Here is a 17,617-nt window from a genome sequence, read left to right as displayed (position 1 = left end):
GGAGCCGTGGGGTGGCTTGATAACACTGCCTGCCCGATCACAGGAACTTCAGGAACGATCAAAGCATGGCGTGTTGTGGTCTCCTCTGGGGACTAAAAAAATAAGTCAGAACAATAAAGTTTTACTAGATATTTTAAAAAAAAGTAATAAAAGTTCCGAAAAAAATTCCTTTTGCCAAATTTATAATAAAAGAATCTAAATAATAAAACAAAAACACACATTTGGTGTCGCTGCGTCCGTAAAAGTCCGATCTATCGAAGTAACGAATTATTTATCCTGCGCGGTGAACGTCGTCCGAAAAGAACGTCAAACGCACTTTTGTAATCACCCGGTCTCCCAGAAAAAAAATGCAATAAAAAGCGATCAAAAAGTCAAATGTATTCCAAAATGGTCCCAAAGTAAACTACGGGCTGTCTTGCAAAAAACGAGCCCGCGCACAACTACATGGGCGGAAAAAGAAAAAAGTTATTGCGCGCAAAAGATGGCGGCAGAAAATAATTTTTAAAACATTCAATGTCTTTGGAAAAAAAATAAAAGTACAGCAAAAAAAGTTCCTGTCCCATGACTTCTGGCACGTCGGTGTACCGGACGCTGCTATAAATCTACCCGCACCTCGCACAGCACGACCATCCTCATAACCAAACTACACGATTACAGTACTGCCCCTTTAACTGGAGGGCGTGTCTTAATAGTATTAGCATAACCCCGCCTCTTCATAAACAGCCTCCTCCCTTTCCTTGTGCTTCCCCGCCCTGCATTGTCCGTTTAGGCTTCCCGTGTGGCGCCTGCCGCTTCCTATCCCCCCCAGCAGCCCCACACCGACTATCGTCCGATACAGCGGCGGCTCCGCACAACGCGGCAGACCGCGGAGGACTCTGGGATACAGCACGTTCCGCTCCCCGTCAGGCACCTCCGCGGGCAGCCCGCTTTAGGTCCCCGGCTGGGTAAATCCCTCCGCTTCCTGTCTCTCGGCCTCATTAGCTCGGTGAGGCGGCAGTGGCGGCGGCGACTCCTCTCTCAACCTCACACCGCGACCAGCGCTCAGGCCCCGTGACCGACACACCGCGGAGACCCTGAAAGGTGGGGCGGGAGGGGACGGCGGCGGGAGCCGCGGAGAGCGCACGGGGCTGCGGGCGGAAGGTGTGGAGGGAGGTTAGCACGTCAGGGGGATTATTTTGTCTGCCGGCGGATGGATACATCAGGGTGTCTTCTCGCTGGGGGGATGATGGGGGTTGTAGCCGCTGCCGGCCTGCGCTGGAGGGGCGGCGGGCGCTGAGGTCTGCCCTCCATGGCTGCTGCTGATGTCCGGCAGTTGCTCCGCAGCTCTCGTGGAGGGGAGCAGCTCTTTATCCTGCGGGGGGAATACAAAAAACTTTTTTTTTTTTTTTTTGCAGCCCATCTTCACCGGATTGTCACCAAATCGGGGTGTTTTTTTCAAAAAACAAAACTATAATCTGTACAAAAAAATTAGTTTTTGTATTTTACTTCAATAAATGTTTTGACTTTTTTTTTCTTAGATTTATATATATTTTTTGCCATATTCTAGGCTGATTTAAAGGGGTTTCCTGTAAATCTGTGCCCGCCTCCCCCGCGCTCTAGGGGGCGGTATGGGGTCACGCCGCGATCACATCTCCCATCGCAGATCCGGAAGAAAAAAACGCTGCACTTTGTCTTGCGCCCATCAGCCGGGCAGGAAGCGAGCGGCCCCCGTTACAGTCCAGGGTCCGCCGACCCGCTGCGGATTGGTCCGGAGTTGGCGCCGTCCGCCCGCAGATTTCCCCCCCCCCCCCCTTTTTTTTTTGCTCGCTGATAGAAAGCTGCTGCGGAGCAACTTCTGCGTCCCGCCGGTCGCTCCTTGTTCGACCGCTCACTTTACTACATTTTTACGTCACCGCGTTCGGCGCTTTTTAATAACCCCCCCCCCCCCATCGTAGCGATGGCGTGCGTGAAAACACACGAAAATAGAACAGACAGCGCTTATAAACTGCAGCGTTAGAGTGCAGCTCTGCGAGGCCCCGATGGCAGCGGTGGGAGTGGCCTGAGGCTGTGTTCGCACGTGCAGCTTATTGCGCTTTTTTGCGGCAGATTCTTTGGACCTGCGCATTTTTTAGAAGCCAAATATGATTTCAAACAATGAATACGTTTTTGATGATAAATCTGTTCTGGCTCCTCCCCCCGCGGACGCATAATTAACCCGAATGTGAAAAACGGACTTTTTTTTTCTTTCTGTAATATGTGGCTTTTTTTAAATTTTTTTTAATTTTTTTTTCTCTATGTGAAAAAAATTCCAGTTGCATAACCTGGGGCGCGGACAACAACATAACGGGCGCCGCGCCAAAGTCGGCATCACGTACTGCCAGGTGCGAGACGCCTCACTAATGGGGGGGGGGGGGGTCATGTATTGGGAAGCAGTTGGCTTAATCAGGCAACCCCTTTAATTATGACAGGGCGCCCCCTAGAGGGGTTTTTGGGCATCACCATCTCCCCGCAGGGTTGGTTACCTCTGGTCCGGCGGTGTTGCACATGTGGCCGGTGCCGACTGCACAAATGACTGCCCGTTCAGCGGTTCTCCACCCGCCGCCTCGCTGCCGTATATTGGGCCTCTCAGCGTCCGCTCACACATGGCCGCCCTGCTACAAGCTTCCCCGGCACAATGTAAACAGGCACTGAACCTGGGAACACAATCCATGCCCCCCCGGGTGCGAAATCTGCGCCAAAACCCTGATGTGGCATCTGATCGGGTGGCAGCTGACTGCCAATGCTGCATCGGTCCTGCTGCAGGAAAGCTGCACCATTTCCACTATATATGAACGGACCCTAAAGGTGTAACCGCGTGATTGGTGGATTCACAGCAGGCTCCTCCCCTTCAGATAAAAGGGTGACTGCTGCGGATGCGCCTCACAATCTGCGCCAAAATGTGCAGTGGATTTTGGTGCAAATGTGCATTAAAAGCTGGAAGCGGGGGGCGCTGTTTGCGTTGGTGCAGCTTCCAATAAATGCGATGCAATACCATTGCGGGCTGCTGCAGTGCGCATGCAGTGACAGCGGCCCAGCGAGCGGCATCCCAAGAGGCGGACCCCCGGCTGATCGGCTATCCAGGAGCGATCCTGAGGTTGAAGTGTTGAACGAACCATTGTCTGGCGGACGCGGCAGGACACGGTTTACCCCTTACTGGCCGCAGGGGGCGCTCTAGTAGGATGCTCGTTGGTTGCTGAATCTCGATCATCCAAAAGGCAGATGCACCAGACACGTTTCCGCATGAATGTTACGGTTCGCTGTGACGGAGGGCGTCCGTTTTCCTCACCCACAGCCTGCATGGGGGCGTCTTTAGTCTGCAGACATCAGGGATCCAGGACGTTGGTGCTTGTGTTTACCCGAAGTGCCTCGTACCAATGAATAGAAGCGTCGGCTCGCGGTCCCTGATGTGCGCCAGGACTAAGCACAAAGCGCGCCGGGTCCTGGGTTTGTTTCGCTCTGATTCACGTCTTCACAGACTTCAATGTCTTCCGAAGCGGCTTTGCTGCGCAGCATTCTCCCCGTAGCTGCGGGTGAGCGGGGCGGCTGGTTGGGTCCACCTGCTGGCAAGGTGCTAACGCCTCTGTATTTCTTCGTAGATGCCCTCAGCCACAAGCAGCAAGGCTGTGCCGGGCTCCGGCGAGGCGACAGCGACTGGAACTGGGAATGTACAGAGCGAAGCCGTCAAACAGATCCTGGTGGTCCTCGACAAGAAAATCCGGAACCTCGAAAAGAAGAAGGTTGGTACTTGAGGGGCTGAAGGCTGCATGATGGGGGTTATACTTCACACAGCGCCAGGCTGGCTTCATACGAGCGGAAGCACAATTGCGTGCGTACACCTCGGCGTGACGTGTTTCCACACTGAGGCTTTTTTTCGCGCACCTTTACTTCCCACAAGCCGCGGCAAACCAACAAACGCAGCAATTGAAACGGCTAATTAGTTTCAATGTGGTTTTTCCGTTGACTTCTGTTGGGACCTTTTGGTGAGCAAATATGCAAAAAAATAGAACATGTTCTATTTATTTTTTTTCTTTTGCGCCCGAAATGCGCACGCAGAATTAACGGTTTTAGCGCTCTGCGTATTGTGCACGCAAATACGCCCGTGTGAAGCCAGCCTCAGTGAGGATCCATAAGCTTCTGCCCTGGTAGTACCCACACAGTATTTGCCAAGTACCCGCAGGATAAGGGATAAGTGTCTGATCGCTGGGGGTCCGACCGCTGGGACTCGGCAGTCGGCTCATCTGTGCACCCCATGTGATGCGCATGTATGATCACCGCTGTATTCACTTCTGCGGGTCGGAGGTCGTGGCTGAGAGGATCGTTTACTCTTCATCCTGTAGAAGTGAATGGTGCACCCCCCCCCCCCCCCCCCCCCATTCACACGGGGTACCGGAAGGGGGGTGCCGTGCTCAGGATCGCTGGGGTTTCTACTGATCGGACCCTCAGCAATTTATCCCCTGTTTTGTGGGTACCACATTCCCTCTCGGGGAGGGTCAGATTACCTGCAGTTGGCCTTCTCTCCAATCTGCTGCTTCCGATGGTCCGGGATTGCATCCGCTATCTAATCCCTACAGTGCGTCAGTGAACTGGTAGTCTAATACTGCTATACCTGCTCTCTGATTGGCTAGAGCTGCTCACATGATCAGTCAGTCGCAGAGCATCGCTCATTAGGTAGCTAGAAAATTCCTGCAGCTTGGATGGCTAAAAATGGAATCCTGAACAGGGTTGAAGGGGCTCCTTCACCCGGCGGCATCTAGTAAGCATGGCATACGGAAGTGGCATCACCCAGCCGATGGCGCTGCGTTCAATACAGGCCGCCGGGTGAAGGAGTGCGCTGACGGACAGACTGTGGAGGTGAGAGGAGCGCTGCGGGTACACAGCTGACCGAGTCAAAATCTGCACCAATGTTGGGGATGGTGACTCTTGTTTTGGATGCTGTTATTTCTGCCGCAGTGTCACCCTGTGTGGGCCGTGAATCGCAGCCCGCTTTCACGCTCACCGATATGCATTTTCTTGGTGGATGCATGGCGTTTTTGGTTTGAGGATGAAGTGATCTGCCGCTGTGGATCGCAGAGTTTCTCCCATGGTTTTCAACGGGAGACCTGGCATCGTGTACACCAACACGATGCTGCCCCGGGAAAACAATGGCGCTGCAGTGTGGGCACGTAACAAGATACAACATGCCGCGATTTGTTTCTTGCATTGCGGTGCCATGTGGGGTAACACCGCTCATGTCTGACCCCTTCAAAAGAATGGGGTTCATATTCGTGCATCTCGCCTTGCGCAGTTTTTTGGGCCCGTGTGAAGCCGCCCTTGGTGCCTTTATGTGGGCAGGCGGTATGAGCAAATGTCGGTTCACCTGATCACATGCCTGAGGGACAAACACTAGTCAGGTGACATCTGTTATGCAGCACACCCCCCTATGTAAGCAGTGATGTGCTGCAGACCACAGTGGAACGGTACATGCCCAAACACACTAACGATCCCTCGGGCACGGCCATTATTGCTGATGGCTCCTGTCCACGGGTGGGTCAGACCCCGCATGCGGGATTCCTGCAGCAGAGTTTGCGACGGTGACCCCGGCTTACCTCTCTGCCATCTCTGTGCTGCGGATGTGCCAGCCTGCACTCTCGCATGCATGCGTAGTACAGAGGACACCACGCTGTCACTATGGCGATGGCTGCGGCAGCCGCATCATTGCAGAACGGCCGCGGGGCTGACTTCAATGGAAGCAGTCAGTGTGTGGCCCGCACAAAATTGCAGCATGCTGCGATTTCTTCTCTGCGAGTGGAAAAAGCGCAATCAATTTCCGCCCGTGGGCAGGAAACCGCGTATGTACAAGTGAAGCTGAACGACTGGCAGAGGCATCCGTGTAGGATCACTCCTGGTGGGAACTCTGTCCGTGTAACATCCCCCCCCCCCCCCCCCCAGCGGAGGCGATCGCTGCCACCAGAAGCTTCTGGGTCTGTCAGCACATCACCCTCCGGGCCGAGGAACGTAATCCCCGTCATGTGCTACCGCCATTCTATCCGCTGCCTCAGCAATGTGTCCGACGACTTCGGGGGGAACTTCTCTGTTGCTGCACTTCAGCATCTCAGCGGGGATTATCTCTCATCGCAACACAAGGAGGACTTTCTGTTTAGTTTGGATGAGTTTACACGATGCTTTTCCTGCCCTCTTGTATATTGCATGGTTCTTGCACAGACCTCACTGAGTACACGGCCGTCACTTGTTATTTGAGGGGCCCTGGCAGAAGTTGGAAGAGGTGACAAGTCTTCCTATCTGTTGGCCCACTTGCCTCATAGTCCACCCTCGGTCCAGTTACGTGACTATGTTGTAAAGGGAGCCTGTCAGTATGTCTGTGCTGCCTGGACCCGGGACAGATGTGTATGCCGCGGCCATGTAGGTCTTATTCTGAACAGTGCTGCTGCGCAGACTTCTCCCTGCCTGCATCATCTAGTAGCTGCTTTCTTGCTATACACAAGCAGGGAGAAGGCTGTCCATCTGGATGATGCGGTTGGGGAGGCTCGTGTCGCTGGGAAGTTTCCACCCTAACGGCGTATTAAGTGCGTTCACGTCCTGCGCTAACTTTGCAGCATTTCCCCAGCGCTGCCGGTCGGAGTTACAGAACGGTAACGGCCTTACGATTTGTATGTGCAAAAAGTACTTTAAAACTCGCGCAAATGTGCTTCAGCGGGCGTGACGGCGGCCCAAATGTAGTTTACAAGAGTGACTGATTTCCGCTGGTTCAGCCCCTGCAGATGTCCCCCGCGCCCTTCCATAGTAATGTCTGTGGGGATCACTGGCTCTGCTGGGAGTTGTAGTTCCCCTGTGAAGCAGCATGCTGGGAGTTGTAGACGAGGTCTGACATGGTGCCAGTTTGGCCTCCAGCGTCGGAGCAGGAGAGCCGCTCTACCCGCCGGGCACCTGAGCAGACTGACCCGCTGCCGCGTCTGCAGGTTCTTCGTCTGGCCATTGCACTCTTTTTTGGGTGCCGTGTGTAAACCCCCTAGAGTGGCGCGGGTGTCACGGACTCGCCGGCGTACATTCTGGATAGAGCTGACCCCGGCTGTTAGGAGGAGCTGTTGGGAGTTGTAGTTCTCCAGCAGCTGGAGTGCGGCGGATGATTATCGGTAGTTGTACCGCAGCGACTCGTTAGCGGGGGTTAACCAGTTCACTGCTGATCCTTACTGACCCATCCGCGGATCGGTGCCTCGGTGTGGCTTTATACGTAACCAGCAGCGCTCGCCGGAGGAATGGCGCCACAAGTGGATTATCTGCTGTCTGGCCGCATCCGCCTCGGTCTGCCCGCCTGCGGATGCCGTACGGCTGGAGGTTCGCCAGCATGCTTTCCGTTGACATTGTAGCTGATAAAGCGGCGTGATGGCGAGGCGGAGGGCGGGCGGCGCTGCCAGATGAGCCGCCTCGTGCCGCCGGTTTATACATCGTTGGATCCTTCCCGTGCGAAGCGTTTGTCTCGCATTCGCCGTAGAAGCGCCTGAATGAGCGCCGGCCAACCGAACGACAAGTCAATGAGACGACCAACAATTATCGCTCCCCTCGTGTTAGACCGCCTCCTCCGGCCGCGCCGCTGATCTCACGTACGAGAAACGTGTAACCGTACGTAACTGACGCATACGGTTATAGCCGCGCTGTGATGTCATCCGCCTGGCTACCTTGTAGTAATAGTGGTGACCCCGCCCATCACAGCCCGCAGCGGGGAGGAGATGGAACCCGGTACATCCGCCGGCGGACCGCTGTGCACGCTGAGAGGCACCTGTGGGACTACAACTCCCAGGATGCCTTGTGGCGGCACGCAGGTGTAATAGTCCCGGCGCGGAGGGCTACTGCGGAGAACACGTGACCGCCGATCTTTGTGGCGCGGCCTCCGGTGTCCCGCACATGGACTAGGCCGCAGGGAAACATGGCGGCTCCCGGCGGTGGGGGAAGGGAGGCATTGTGTCCCGGCCGGGAGGAGGAGGTGACGTCACGTGAGCCGCTCTGCACTGCGACTCTATGGTAACCCGCGGACTACAACTCCCAGCATGCTCAGCGTGTCGCACGACGTGTGTGATGAGCGCGGAGAGGAGGAGGTGGAGGCGCTGCGGGTGATGAACGCCTGATAGTGCGGCCCTTTAATCATGTCCGAACTTCCATTCCTCCGGCCGCTGGAGTTTTTCAGGAGACGTGTACCTCCACCGCTACAGCAGAGGAACCCTGAAGACCCTCCACAGCCCTGTGCATCAGGGCCAGAAGACTGTACACCCCCCCCCCCCCTCAATAAGGATCTACCCTGTACCATCCCCCCTCCCTCTGTACATTCTCCCCCCCCCCCCCCCCCCTTGACTGATTGGTTCCCTTTCTCCTTCGGCTCAGAGGGCTGCTGGAGGTCTAATAAACGCAATGTGCCCGGTCTGTTTCCCCCTCTGTTGCCGCTTCCTGGAGGCAAAACCAAAAAGGATGAAACCCCGCCGCGGTGTGATGTCATCAGAGCGCGTCCTTGTACTGGATCCGCGCTAGACGTGTTACCGTACGCTCGCCTGGCAGCGGCTGCCGCGGTGTGATGTCATCAGAGCGCGTCCTTGTTGCAGATCCGTGATGTGTTACCGTACGCTCATCTGGCAGCGGCTGCTGCGGTGTGATGTCCTTGTTGCAGATCCGTGGTAGATGTGTTGCTGTACCCTTATCTGGCAGCGGCCGGCAAAGTGTTCAGTATAAATACAGCCTCGACCAACGAGAAGCAAATGACTTCCCTTCTGTCCCTCAGGTAATGTCTACAGAAAACTGCCGTAACGTCCGCCGCCGCGCATCGGAGAACCGCCTGCCTGCTGTCAATGGAGGCGGCTGGGATGATCCCTAAACCGCGCCGCTGCCGTCTGAGTGAGAGGATCGCCGGGGCGGCTGCAGGACCTGTAAAACGGCAGCAGGAGACTGACCGCTAACGTGCGGCTCCTGCTGTTGCGGCGGCTCTTATCATCCTCCCTTCTGTTTTTGGTGCAGAAAAGACAATTTAGGAGAGAATTAAACCTTTCCGATTTCACCCTTTCAGTAATCTGCTTCTTTGTTTTCGGGTCACAGAGGGGAGACACTGCAAAAACCGCACTAAAGCCGGACTCCGAAGGAGTCCTCCAGGCCGTACCCGCACGGGCGGTGGCGGTACCGCGGCTACGTATACACGTCTGTAGCATCAGTGATGCGTCGCTGCGGCCCGCGGTTTTGTAGCGAGGAAGTTAATAGGACTTTCTAATGCTAAAGTCGCATCGCATGAAGATCACACGTTCCCGCACGATCTTATCGGCCTCTGCAGGGCTAAGAAAACCGCAAATCGCAGCTGGATAGAGCGCCGCCATATTGCATTATCGCAATGTAGTAGACTACAACACCTCGCTCGTGCGGACGAACCCGCAGGGAAGCGGCGGCTCCACATACATGCAACGTGTAGCGCTGTCGCATCGCAAAACAATCATCTGTGCGGATACCGCATCACTGGAACAAGTAGCCATGCGGACTGTTCCATTAAGGGGGGGGGGGATAAAACAAAACCTGCTTGGTATCCCCCGTGTGCGTCGCTGGCGGTGATGTCAGACAGAGAATCGTTCACTTCTCATTTAGTGTCCCGCGTTCCCGTAAACGCCGAGCGGGGGTGTCAGACGCATCGAGAAGTCAAAAATTCAACGATTTTTAGTCCTGAAACAAAATAACAAAAAGTGAACGATTCTTACTCAATTTCGCTCTCTAACTTTTTTTTTTGAGCGATGATCATTACTTCTAAACGCACCGACTGATCCAAACAGAAAGTAACAAACTCCTTTTTTTTTCTTTTTCTGGCGCAATCGGTTTGCATTACCCCCCCCCTTACTTTGTTTTGAAAAGCAAGACCGATGTGTTCGGCTGGCCGTCCGCGGGGGCGAGATGTCCCAGGGAGATCCCAGCGATAAACCGCCTGCAGAGCTTGCATGACACGCTTTCAGCCAGGACGGATCCCTGTGCGAGAGTTCTTGCAGCAGGATGCGACCCGTGCCCCGGTATATACCTTATACTCACCCGTCCGGCGTCTTCTTTGTCTGCACTGCAATGTTCTCTCTGGCGCACGTGAGCAGAGTCGGCGTGTCGGCCATGACGATTCTGCGAGGCCTTCTCAGAAATGGGACATGTCGCGATTTGTCTCCCGCCTGTTCTCACGCAGTCAAATCATGGCGGTCTGCATAGGATTGCATTATCTGCAGGAGGCCGTACATAGGCGAAAAAAGGGATGCCATAGGATGAAAAATGTTACTTAACCCCTTCACGACCAAGGACGTACCGGTACGTCCTGTGGCCGCGGCGTATGTATGAAAAGAGGTTGCGATGCAACCCCTCTTCATACAGTGTGGGCGTCAGCTGTTTATAACAGCTGACACCCGCGGGCAATAGCCGCGAGCGGCCGCTAACCATTTAAATGCCGCTGTCAATTCTGACAGCGGCATTTAAATCCCCCGAACGATGTTCGGGGGTCCCGCACGGCCCCCCCGCGGTGAGGTCGGGGGATCCGTGCAGGTGTCATGGCAGCTGGGGGCCTAATGAAAGGCCCCAGGGCTGCCTTAGCAGACTGCCTATGAAGCCATCCACACTGGGTGGCTTGGTAGACTGCCTGTCAAAAAGCAGTATGACGTAATGCTATAGCATTACGTCATACTGCAGGAGCGATCAAAGCATCGCATCTTAAAGTCCCCCAGGGGGACTTCAAAGTAATGTAAAAAGAACAATCAAAGTTTTTTTTAATTGAAAAAAAAAAAGTTGTAAAAGTTTAAATCACCCCCCTTTTGCCATATCTATTATTAAAAAATCTAAATCATAAATTAAAAATATGTATTTGGTATCGCCGCGTCCGTAAACGTCCGAACTATCAAAGTAGCGCATTATTTTTCCCGCACGGTGAACGTCGTCCGAAGAAAAAAAATAAAGAACGCCAGAAATGCACTTTTTTAGTTACCCTGTCTCCCAGAAAAAATGCAACAAAAAGCGATCAAAAAGTCGTATGTATTTCAAAATAGTACCAACGTAAAGTACAGGACATCCCGCAAAAAATGAGACCTTGCTCAACTACGTCGACGCAAAAATAAAAAAGTTATTGCGCGCACAAGATGACCGCAGAAAATAATTGAAAAAAAAATAATGTCTTTGAAAAAAAAAAAGAGTATAGTGAAAAAAAAACTATACAAGTTTGGTATCCTAGTAATCGTACCGACCCATAGAATAAAGTTATCATGTCGTTTTTGTTGCCGTTTGTGCGCCGTAAAAACAAGACGCACTAAAAGATGGCGAAATGTCGTTTTTTCCCCCATTTTACTCCACTTAGAATTTTTTAAAAGTTTTTCAGTACATTATATGGTACTTTAAATAGCACCACTGAAAAATACAACTCGTCCCGCAAAAAACAAGCCCTCATACAGCGACGTCTATGGATAAATAAAGGAGTTACGATTTTTTTAAAGGGGGGAGGAAAAAACGAAAATGGAAACAGAAAAATGCCTGCGTCATTAAGGGGTTAAAGGGGTTTTCTGAGATTTTATTTAAAAAATTACAGGTTTTAAAGGGGTTTAAAAAAAGTTAATACTGTTATTTCCCCCCACCCCCCACTCCACCATCAGTCGTCTTAGCAGATCTTCTCCCGGCTCCTCCAGTCCCCCGGGTCACCTCCCCTCCAGCCGGCCAGATCTTCTATTTCCTGTGATGTAGCGTCCACTCGCTACATCTCCCTTCCCGCAGGTCGGTGTACCCGGTCAGTAGTGATGTAGCACCCGCTGCCTAAGAGGAAACGCCCGATCCTCAGCAGCCTGTTTTAGTGTGAAGGCGCGGACTATCTCTGAGCGGTGTGTTGCCGAGAGTGTCTATATGCTATAGGAATACTTGCGGCGATACACCGCGCAGTGACAGCGATAGTCCGCACCTTCACAGGCTGCTGAGGATCGGGCATTCCCTGCTGGTAGCGGGTGCTATGTCACTACTGACCGGGTACACCAACCTGCGGGAAGTGGGATGTAGGGAGTGGACGCTACATCACAGGAAATAGAAGATCTGGCCGGCTGGAGGTGAGGTGGCCCGGGAGACTGGAGGAGCCGGGAGGAGAACTGCTAAGATGACTGATGGGGGAGGAATAGGGAAATAAAGAGGTTGTGTGCGTGTTTTTTTTATTTTTTGTTCTCTCCTAATGACAGAACCCCCTTCTAATCTAGTAACATGTTCCCCCAGGTACTCGGCGCTGGGTTCCTGACGTTTGGAACCCGACAGGCAGCGATGTCATTGTGCACGAGACCCCCTCAGCCGGTCAGTAGCCGTGGAAAAATCGGTTATCTCTGATCTGTGGGGTCGGCTGTGTTTAACCTCCTCCCGCACCAGGACATAAATGTACGTTCTGGAGTGTTGGGGTATGTATGAAGAGAAGTCGCCGGACGACCTCTCTTCATACAGTGCGGGTGCAGCTGTTTATTATATCTGACACCTGCGGGCAATAACTGCAATCGGCTGATCGTGGCTATTAACCCTTTAAATGTCCCGTACTACCCCCCCTCCCCCCCCTCCCCACACGCGGTGAGATTGGGGGAGCCGTGTAGGTGTCATGGTAGCCAGGGGCCTTCTGAAAGGCCCCAAGGTTGCCTTGGGTGACAGCCTATCAAGCCATCCCCATGGGGTGACTTGATTGACTGTCTGTCAAAAAGCAGTATGACGTAATTCTACGGCATTACATCATACTGCAGGAGCGATCAAAGCATCACATGTTGTCCTCCAGGGGGACTTCAAAGTAAAGTAAAAGAAAATCAATAAAGTTTTTTTATTACATTTTTTTTTTAAATTGTGTGTGTAAAAAAAAAAAAAAAAAAAAAAGTTTAACTCACCCCCCTTTTGCCATATCTATAATTTAAAAATCTCAATCATAAAATAAATACATATTTGGTATCGCCGCGTCCATAAAAGTCTGATCTATCAAAGTAGCGCATTATTTACCCCACAAGGTGAACGTCGTCCAAAAAAAAAAAATCCCTGTCTCCCAGAAAAAACGCAATAAGCAGTGATCAAAAAAGTCGTATGTATTCCAAATTGGTACTAACGGAAACTACAGGACATCCCGCAAAAAATGAGCCCTCGCACAACTACGTCGACGGAGAAATAAAAGTTATTGTGCGCAGAAGATGGCGGCAGAAAATAACTGAAAAAAAATTAAATCTTTGAAAAAAAAAAAATAGTACAGTTAAAAAAAAAAACAAAACTATACAAGTTTGGTATCGCAGTAAACGTACCGACCCGCAGAATAAAGCTATCCTGTCGCTGGTGTTGCAGTTTGTGCGCCGTAGAAACAAGACGCACCGAAAGATGGCGGAATGTCCCGTCCCCCCCCCCTACATTTTATTCCACTTAGAATTTTGTAAAAGTTTTTCAGTACATTATACGGTACTTTAAATGGCACCACTGAAAAATACAAGTCGCACCGCAAAAAACAAGAACAAGCCTTCATACGGCGATGGATGAATAAAGGAGTTATGACTTTTTTTTTTTTTTTAAAGGGGTAAGAAAAAACGAAAGTGGTGGGGGGAGGGGTCTGCAGCATTTAGGGGTTAAAGGTGTTTTTATACAGAACAATATCATTTGGATTCCAGTGAAACTCTGATGAAAATGACTGACCGCCCGCTTGCTGTGCGTGGAGTCGGCCGAGCAGAGCCGTCCTCAGTCCGCTTCCTCTCCGTTTAGTCACTTGTTCTTGTGTAAAAGCAAGTATTGCCTTTTTTGCTGCGCCGACGATCTGTCGCCCGTGTAACGCCCGCTTGGAGTCGGCACACATGGAGCTTCTGCGCCGCTCCGTACAAACCCCGCTCATGCCTGCCGCACCGTAGATGGTGCCGAGGGGGAAACCTGCAAGAGAGAACTGCTGGGAAGCCTTGGGGCTCGGATGTATCTAGTCAGCGCCCAAACCGTCCCCTCGCTGCGGCTTCCGTAATCGTGTGTTATATCTTGCAGGGCAAGTTGGACGACTACCAGGAACGAATGAACAAAGGAGAACGGCTGAATCAGGACCAACTGGTAAATACCAAAATCCAACCATTTCCATTGTAACGCTTGTGTGTTTTTGTTTAGAGCGGCGCCAGGTTGGGTCATAAAGCCGGATTCCGTGTTAATCTGGGAATACTTGGATTTCGTGCCGTTTTAGTCCTTTCCATTACACTCTAAGAGCAGACGATGCCAAGATGTGGCCACGTTGGCATAATCAGGATGTGGCCGTCTTCTGTATTGGGTTAATTGTTTAAGTCCCTCCCGTCTCGCGGTATCTTCGTGGGCCGGAAATTTCAATTTCTAAAGGCCGGGGATTGTTCCCAGTAATCATGTGCAAACATGGCCTGGGGGGATGATGATGGTATGGCAGGTGCGTTCCCACTGAAGTGAATAGGAGCGAGCCTGCAATACTATTCCGGGCCACTAGGTGTGACTCTTGGGTGTTGGACCCCCGGCGATGGGTTATGGATGGATGATCTTTCCTGAGAACTGATCATCGCTAAAGGGAGGGGGGGGGGGGGGGACATGGAAACCCCTTTTGAATCGGCATAGTCTTTTGTCAGTGGAATATTCTGGAATCTACCGCCAGAGCAGCTCATCTGTAACTTTTGCGTCTTCGTAGGATGCGGTGGCGAAATATCAAGAGGTTGTAACAAACATGGAATTCGCTCGTGAGCTACAAAGAAGTTTCATGACTTTGGGGCAAGATGTAAGTAGACGACTATTCCCACCCCGATCTCGGTTTCCTCTCTCCTTATCGCACTTGATATGACGTCCCCTACATTCGTTCTTTGGTTAATGTTGCAGAATTGGTGCAGATGTTTATAAACCGCACCATTGTTCAGATTTTGCCGTGGATCTGCAGCAGATTTCAATTGGAAGGTTGAATCTGCTACAGATAAATGTCAAAATCCACATGCTTCTGAAGGTACCGCTAGTGTGCATCACGTTGGAGTTCTTTGTTTTGGTGTCTACAAATAAAAGGCTTTGTCTATATTGCCAAACGTATCCACAGGACTCCATACGCCTTTCTTAAAGGGGTTGTCCCGCTTCTGGCCGTTTTTGCTGCAGGAAATGGACAGCTCTGTGCATCATGCAGTGGCCTGGGTTGGTACTGCAGGCTGAATCCTATAGAAGTGAATGGGACTTGGCCTGCAGTACCAACACAGGCCACTGTGTGATGTAAGGAGCTGTCTGCTTCCTGCTGCAAAACAGATAGAATGGAACAACCCCTTGAAGCCAGTATACTCTTGGCTTCCCATCTACAGCATGTGAGTGTGGACCTCCTGTACAGTAGCACACGTCGGGCAGGGGTGTCCGCGTGTGTCCCCGCCTCCTGACATATATCTGATGGAAGGTTCTAATGTGATGTGAACAGTTCTTTGAAAAGAAATGTCTTGACCTTAGAATGGGCCATCAGTATTAGATCGTTGGGCTCTGACCTGTCTGAATTGGCCTGTGCTCTGCCCCTTAAATGATCAGGCAGCAGCGGTCTGCTTTTTGTAACCCCTGTGCCTAGTATTACTGTTCAGGCCCATTCACCTGAATGTAATGAATCTGTAGCAAACGGACACTGAGCACAGCGATTACTAAAAGTACACAGGCTTGTGGTCAACTACGGGCTATCCCGTACAAATGGCGGCTGGGCAGAGGTGCTAGGAGTCGGATCCCCCCCCCCCCCCCCCCCAGTCTAATAGGGATAGCCTATTCTAAAAAACCACAACACTTCTTCTTTGTTTTGAAGTTGGTTCTAAACAATGAATCTGTTGTCCAACTTTTAGATTCAGAAAACTATCAAAAAGACGTCTCGCCGCGAGCAGCTCATGCGTGAGGAAGTGGAACAGAAACGTTTAAAAACTGTCTTGGAGCTCCAGTTCATCTTGGACAAACTCGGAGACGAGGAAGTCCGCAATGACTTGAAGCAAGGCTTAAATGGTGTTCCCGTGCTGTCCGAAGAAGAACTTGCTCTACTGGATGAGTTTTACAAGCTGGTGGAACCTGATCGGGACCCAACTGTAAGGTAATCTACAGATCCATGCTGGTTCAGGTCGGTTTGTCGGGCTGACGGCTCTTTTGCACACCCATAATACCAATAAGAAGTGGCTGCCAGACAAACTTGATGCTCCTTGTGGAATTAAAGAGATTATCTGGGGAGAGAAATGCTTACCTGATTCAGATGGAGTCCAGCCGTCCCGAAACACCCGGTCAGTAAAATGAAGGCAACCATCTGACGGCCGAAGAGTATTATGCACCGACCCTGTTCTACTGACTGGTTCCTGTACAAAATTCTTGTTGCCCTTTGGACGGTTGCCTCATTAACCTGACCGCACAGTTTGCAGTGTCTCCATTGGGATCTCTGACCAACCCCTTTAAAGGGCTTGTGTGCTTTCACCATAAAAAATTGAAAGGGCTGGGCATGCATTAAAAAAAAACCAAAAAAAAAAACATACTCACCAGTCTTGGGACACAGCTGACCGACTCCCGTTGCCCGTCCACCATGGAAAGTCAGGTGACCGCTGCAACCAATTAGAGGCAGCAGAATCTGTTCTGAACTCCTGGCATCAGCGCTCTAATTCTAGGTGCCATGATGCCAGGAGTTTGGGACAGTGACTCTACAGCCTCTGACTGGCAGCAGCAGTCACCTCTTTTCTGGCATGGAACGGGCAGCAAGAGCCTGTTGGCGCTAACGGGGGGTGAGGGGAAGTAAATGTGTCCTCTACAGATATGGCGTTTTCTTCAGGCGCTTAATGTGTACAAATATTGGCCATTTCTGTTGCTTTGATAGCAGATGGGACAACTGAACTGCAAATTCTCCTTCTTTCCTTAGGTTGAATGAACAGTACGAACAGGCTTCCATTCACTTGTGGGATGTCCTCGATGGAAAAGAGAAGGCTGTTTGTGGAACCACATGTAAGGCTTGTGTGAATTTGACTGGCAGGGGTCTGTCTCCTCCAGAAGTGTCCATATGCTACGTTGGAGGGCTCTGTGTGTAATACTGCTGTCTGCATTACCTTTTCTGGCTCTTCCTTAGTCAGCAGTGACCTGGGCGCTGCGCCAGCTTCTGCCCTCTCAGCAGTATTGTTGCTGATGCACACAGCGCGCCTTTTTTCTAGAATTTAGATGAGAAGCTGAAAAGTTCAAATGCAACCTTTTCAATTTCACAGCCTTCATTTAAAGGGATTGTATCAAGATTGCACATTATCCCCCATCCTGTGGGGTCACTGCTGAGCCCCCGCTGGTGGCCAGTTCTGTCCGTCGGTGCAAGGGTCGCTTCTCCCTGCGCAGTAACGTCTGCACGAAAGGAGTGCTGGCCGAGCGTGCGTGTTCAGCGCTCCATTCATTTCAATGTGGCGAACTGAAATACCACAGTGGGTGCCACTCGGGTCTCTCCACAGCCCATTGATGGGGAATGGAGTGCTGGTGCACTGTTCAGTCTTCTTGCAGGGTCTGCAGTGGGGAGGATGGGAACTTGGGACCACCACTGATCAGCAAGTTATTCCCTACCCTAGGTATTGGGTATAACTTGTAATTGTCATACAATCCCTCTTAAAAGTTGTCTGGTTTGGACTGTATGTGG

General features: G+C 51.7%; 1 protein-coding gene across 1 annotated transcript in view; it reads left to right on the top strand.

Moving 5' to 3' along the window:
* The first annotated feature begins 921 nt into the window (after positions 1-921).
* CAPRIN1 (cell cycle associated protein 1) overlaps positions 922-17,617 on the top strand; it is a 33,291-nt gene continuing 16,595 nt past the window's right edge. The window contains exons 1-6 of the mRNA XM_066583517.1: positions 922-1,080; positions 3,615-3,755; positions 14,008-14,070; positions 14,663-14,749; positions 15,822-16,060; positions 16,868-16,950. Coding sequence (XP_066439614.1) covers positions 3,615-3,755; positions 14,008-14,070; positions 14,663-14,749; positions 15,822-16,060; positions 16,868-16,950 — 613 coding nt within the window. The 5' untranslated portion in view covers positions 922-1,080. The remainder of the gene's footprint in view (positions 1,081-3,614; positions 3,756-14,007; positions 14,071-14,662; positions 14,750-15,821; positions 16,061-16,867; positions 16,951-17,617) is intronic.

The sequence above is a fragment of the Eleutherodactylus coqui genome, chromosome 11 (assembly GCF_035609145.1).
Source record: "Eleutherodactylus coqui strain aEleCoq1 chromosome 11, aEleCoq1.hap1, whole genome shotgun sequence".
NCBI lineage: Eukaryota > Metazoa > Chordata > Amphibia > Anura > Eleutherodactylidae > Eleutherodactylus > Eleutherodactylus coqui.
The sequence above is the reverse complement of the archived record's forward strand: the minus strand, read 5'-3'. Positions and strand labels throughout refer to the sequence as shown.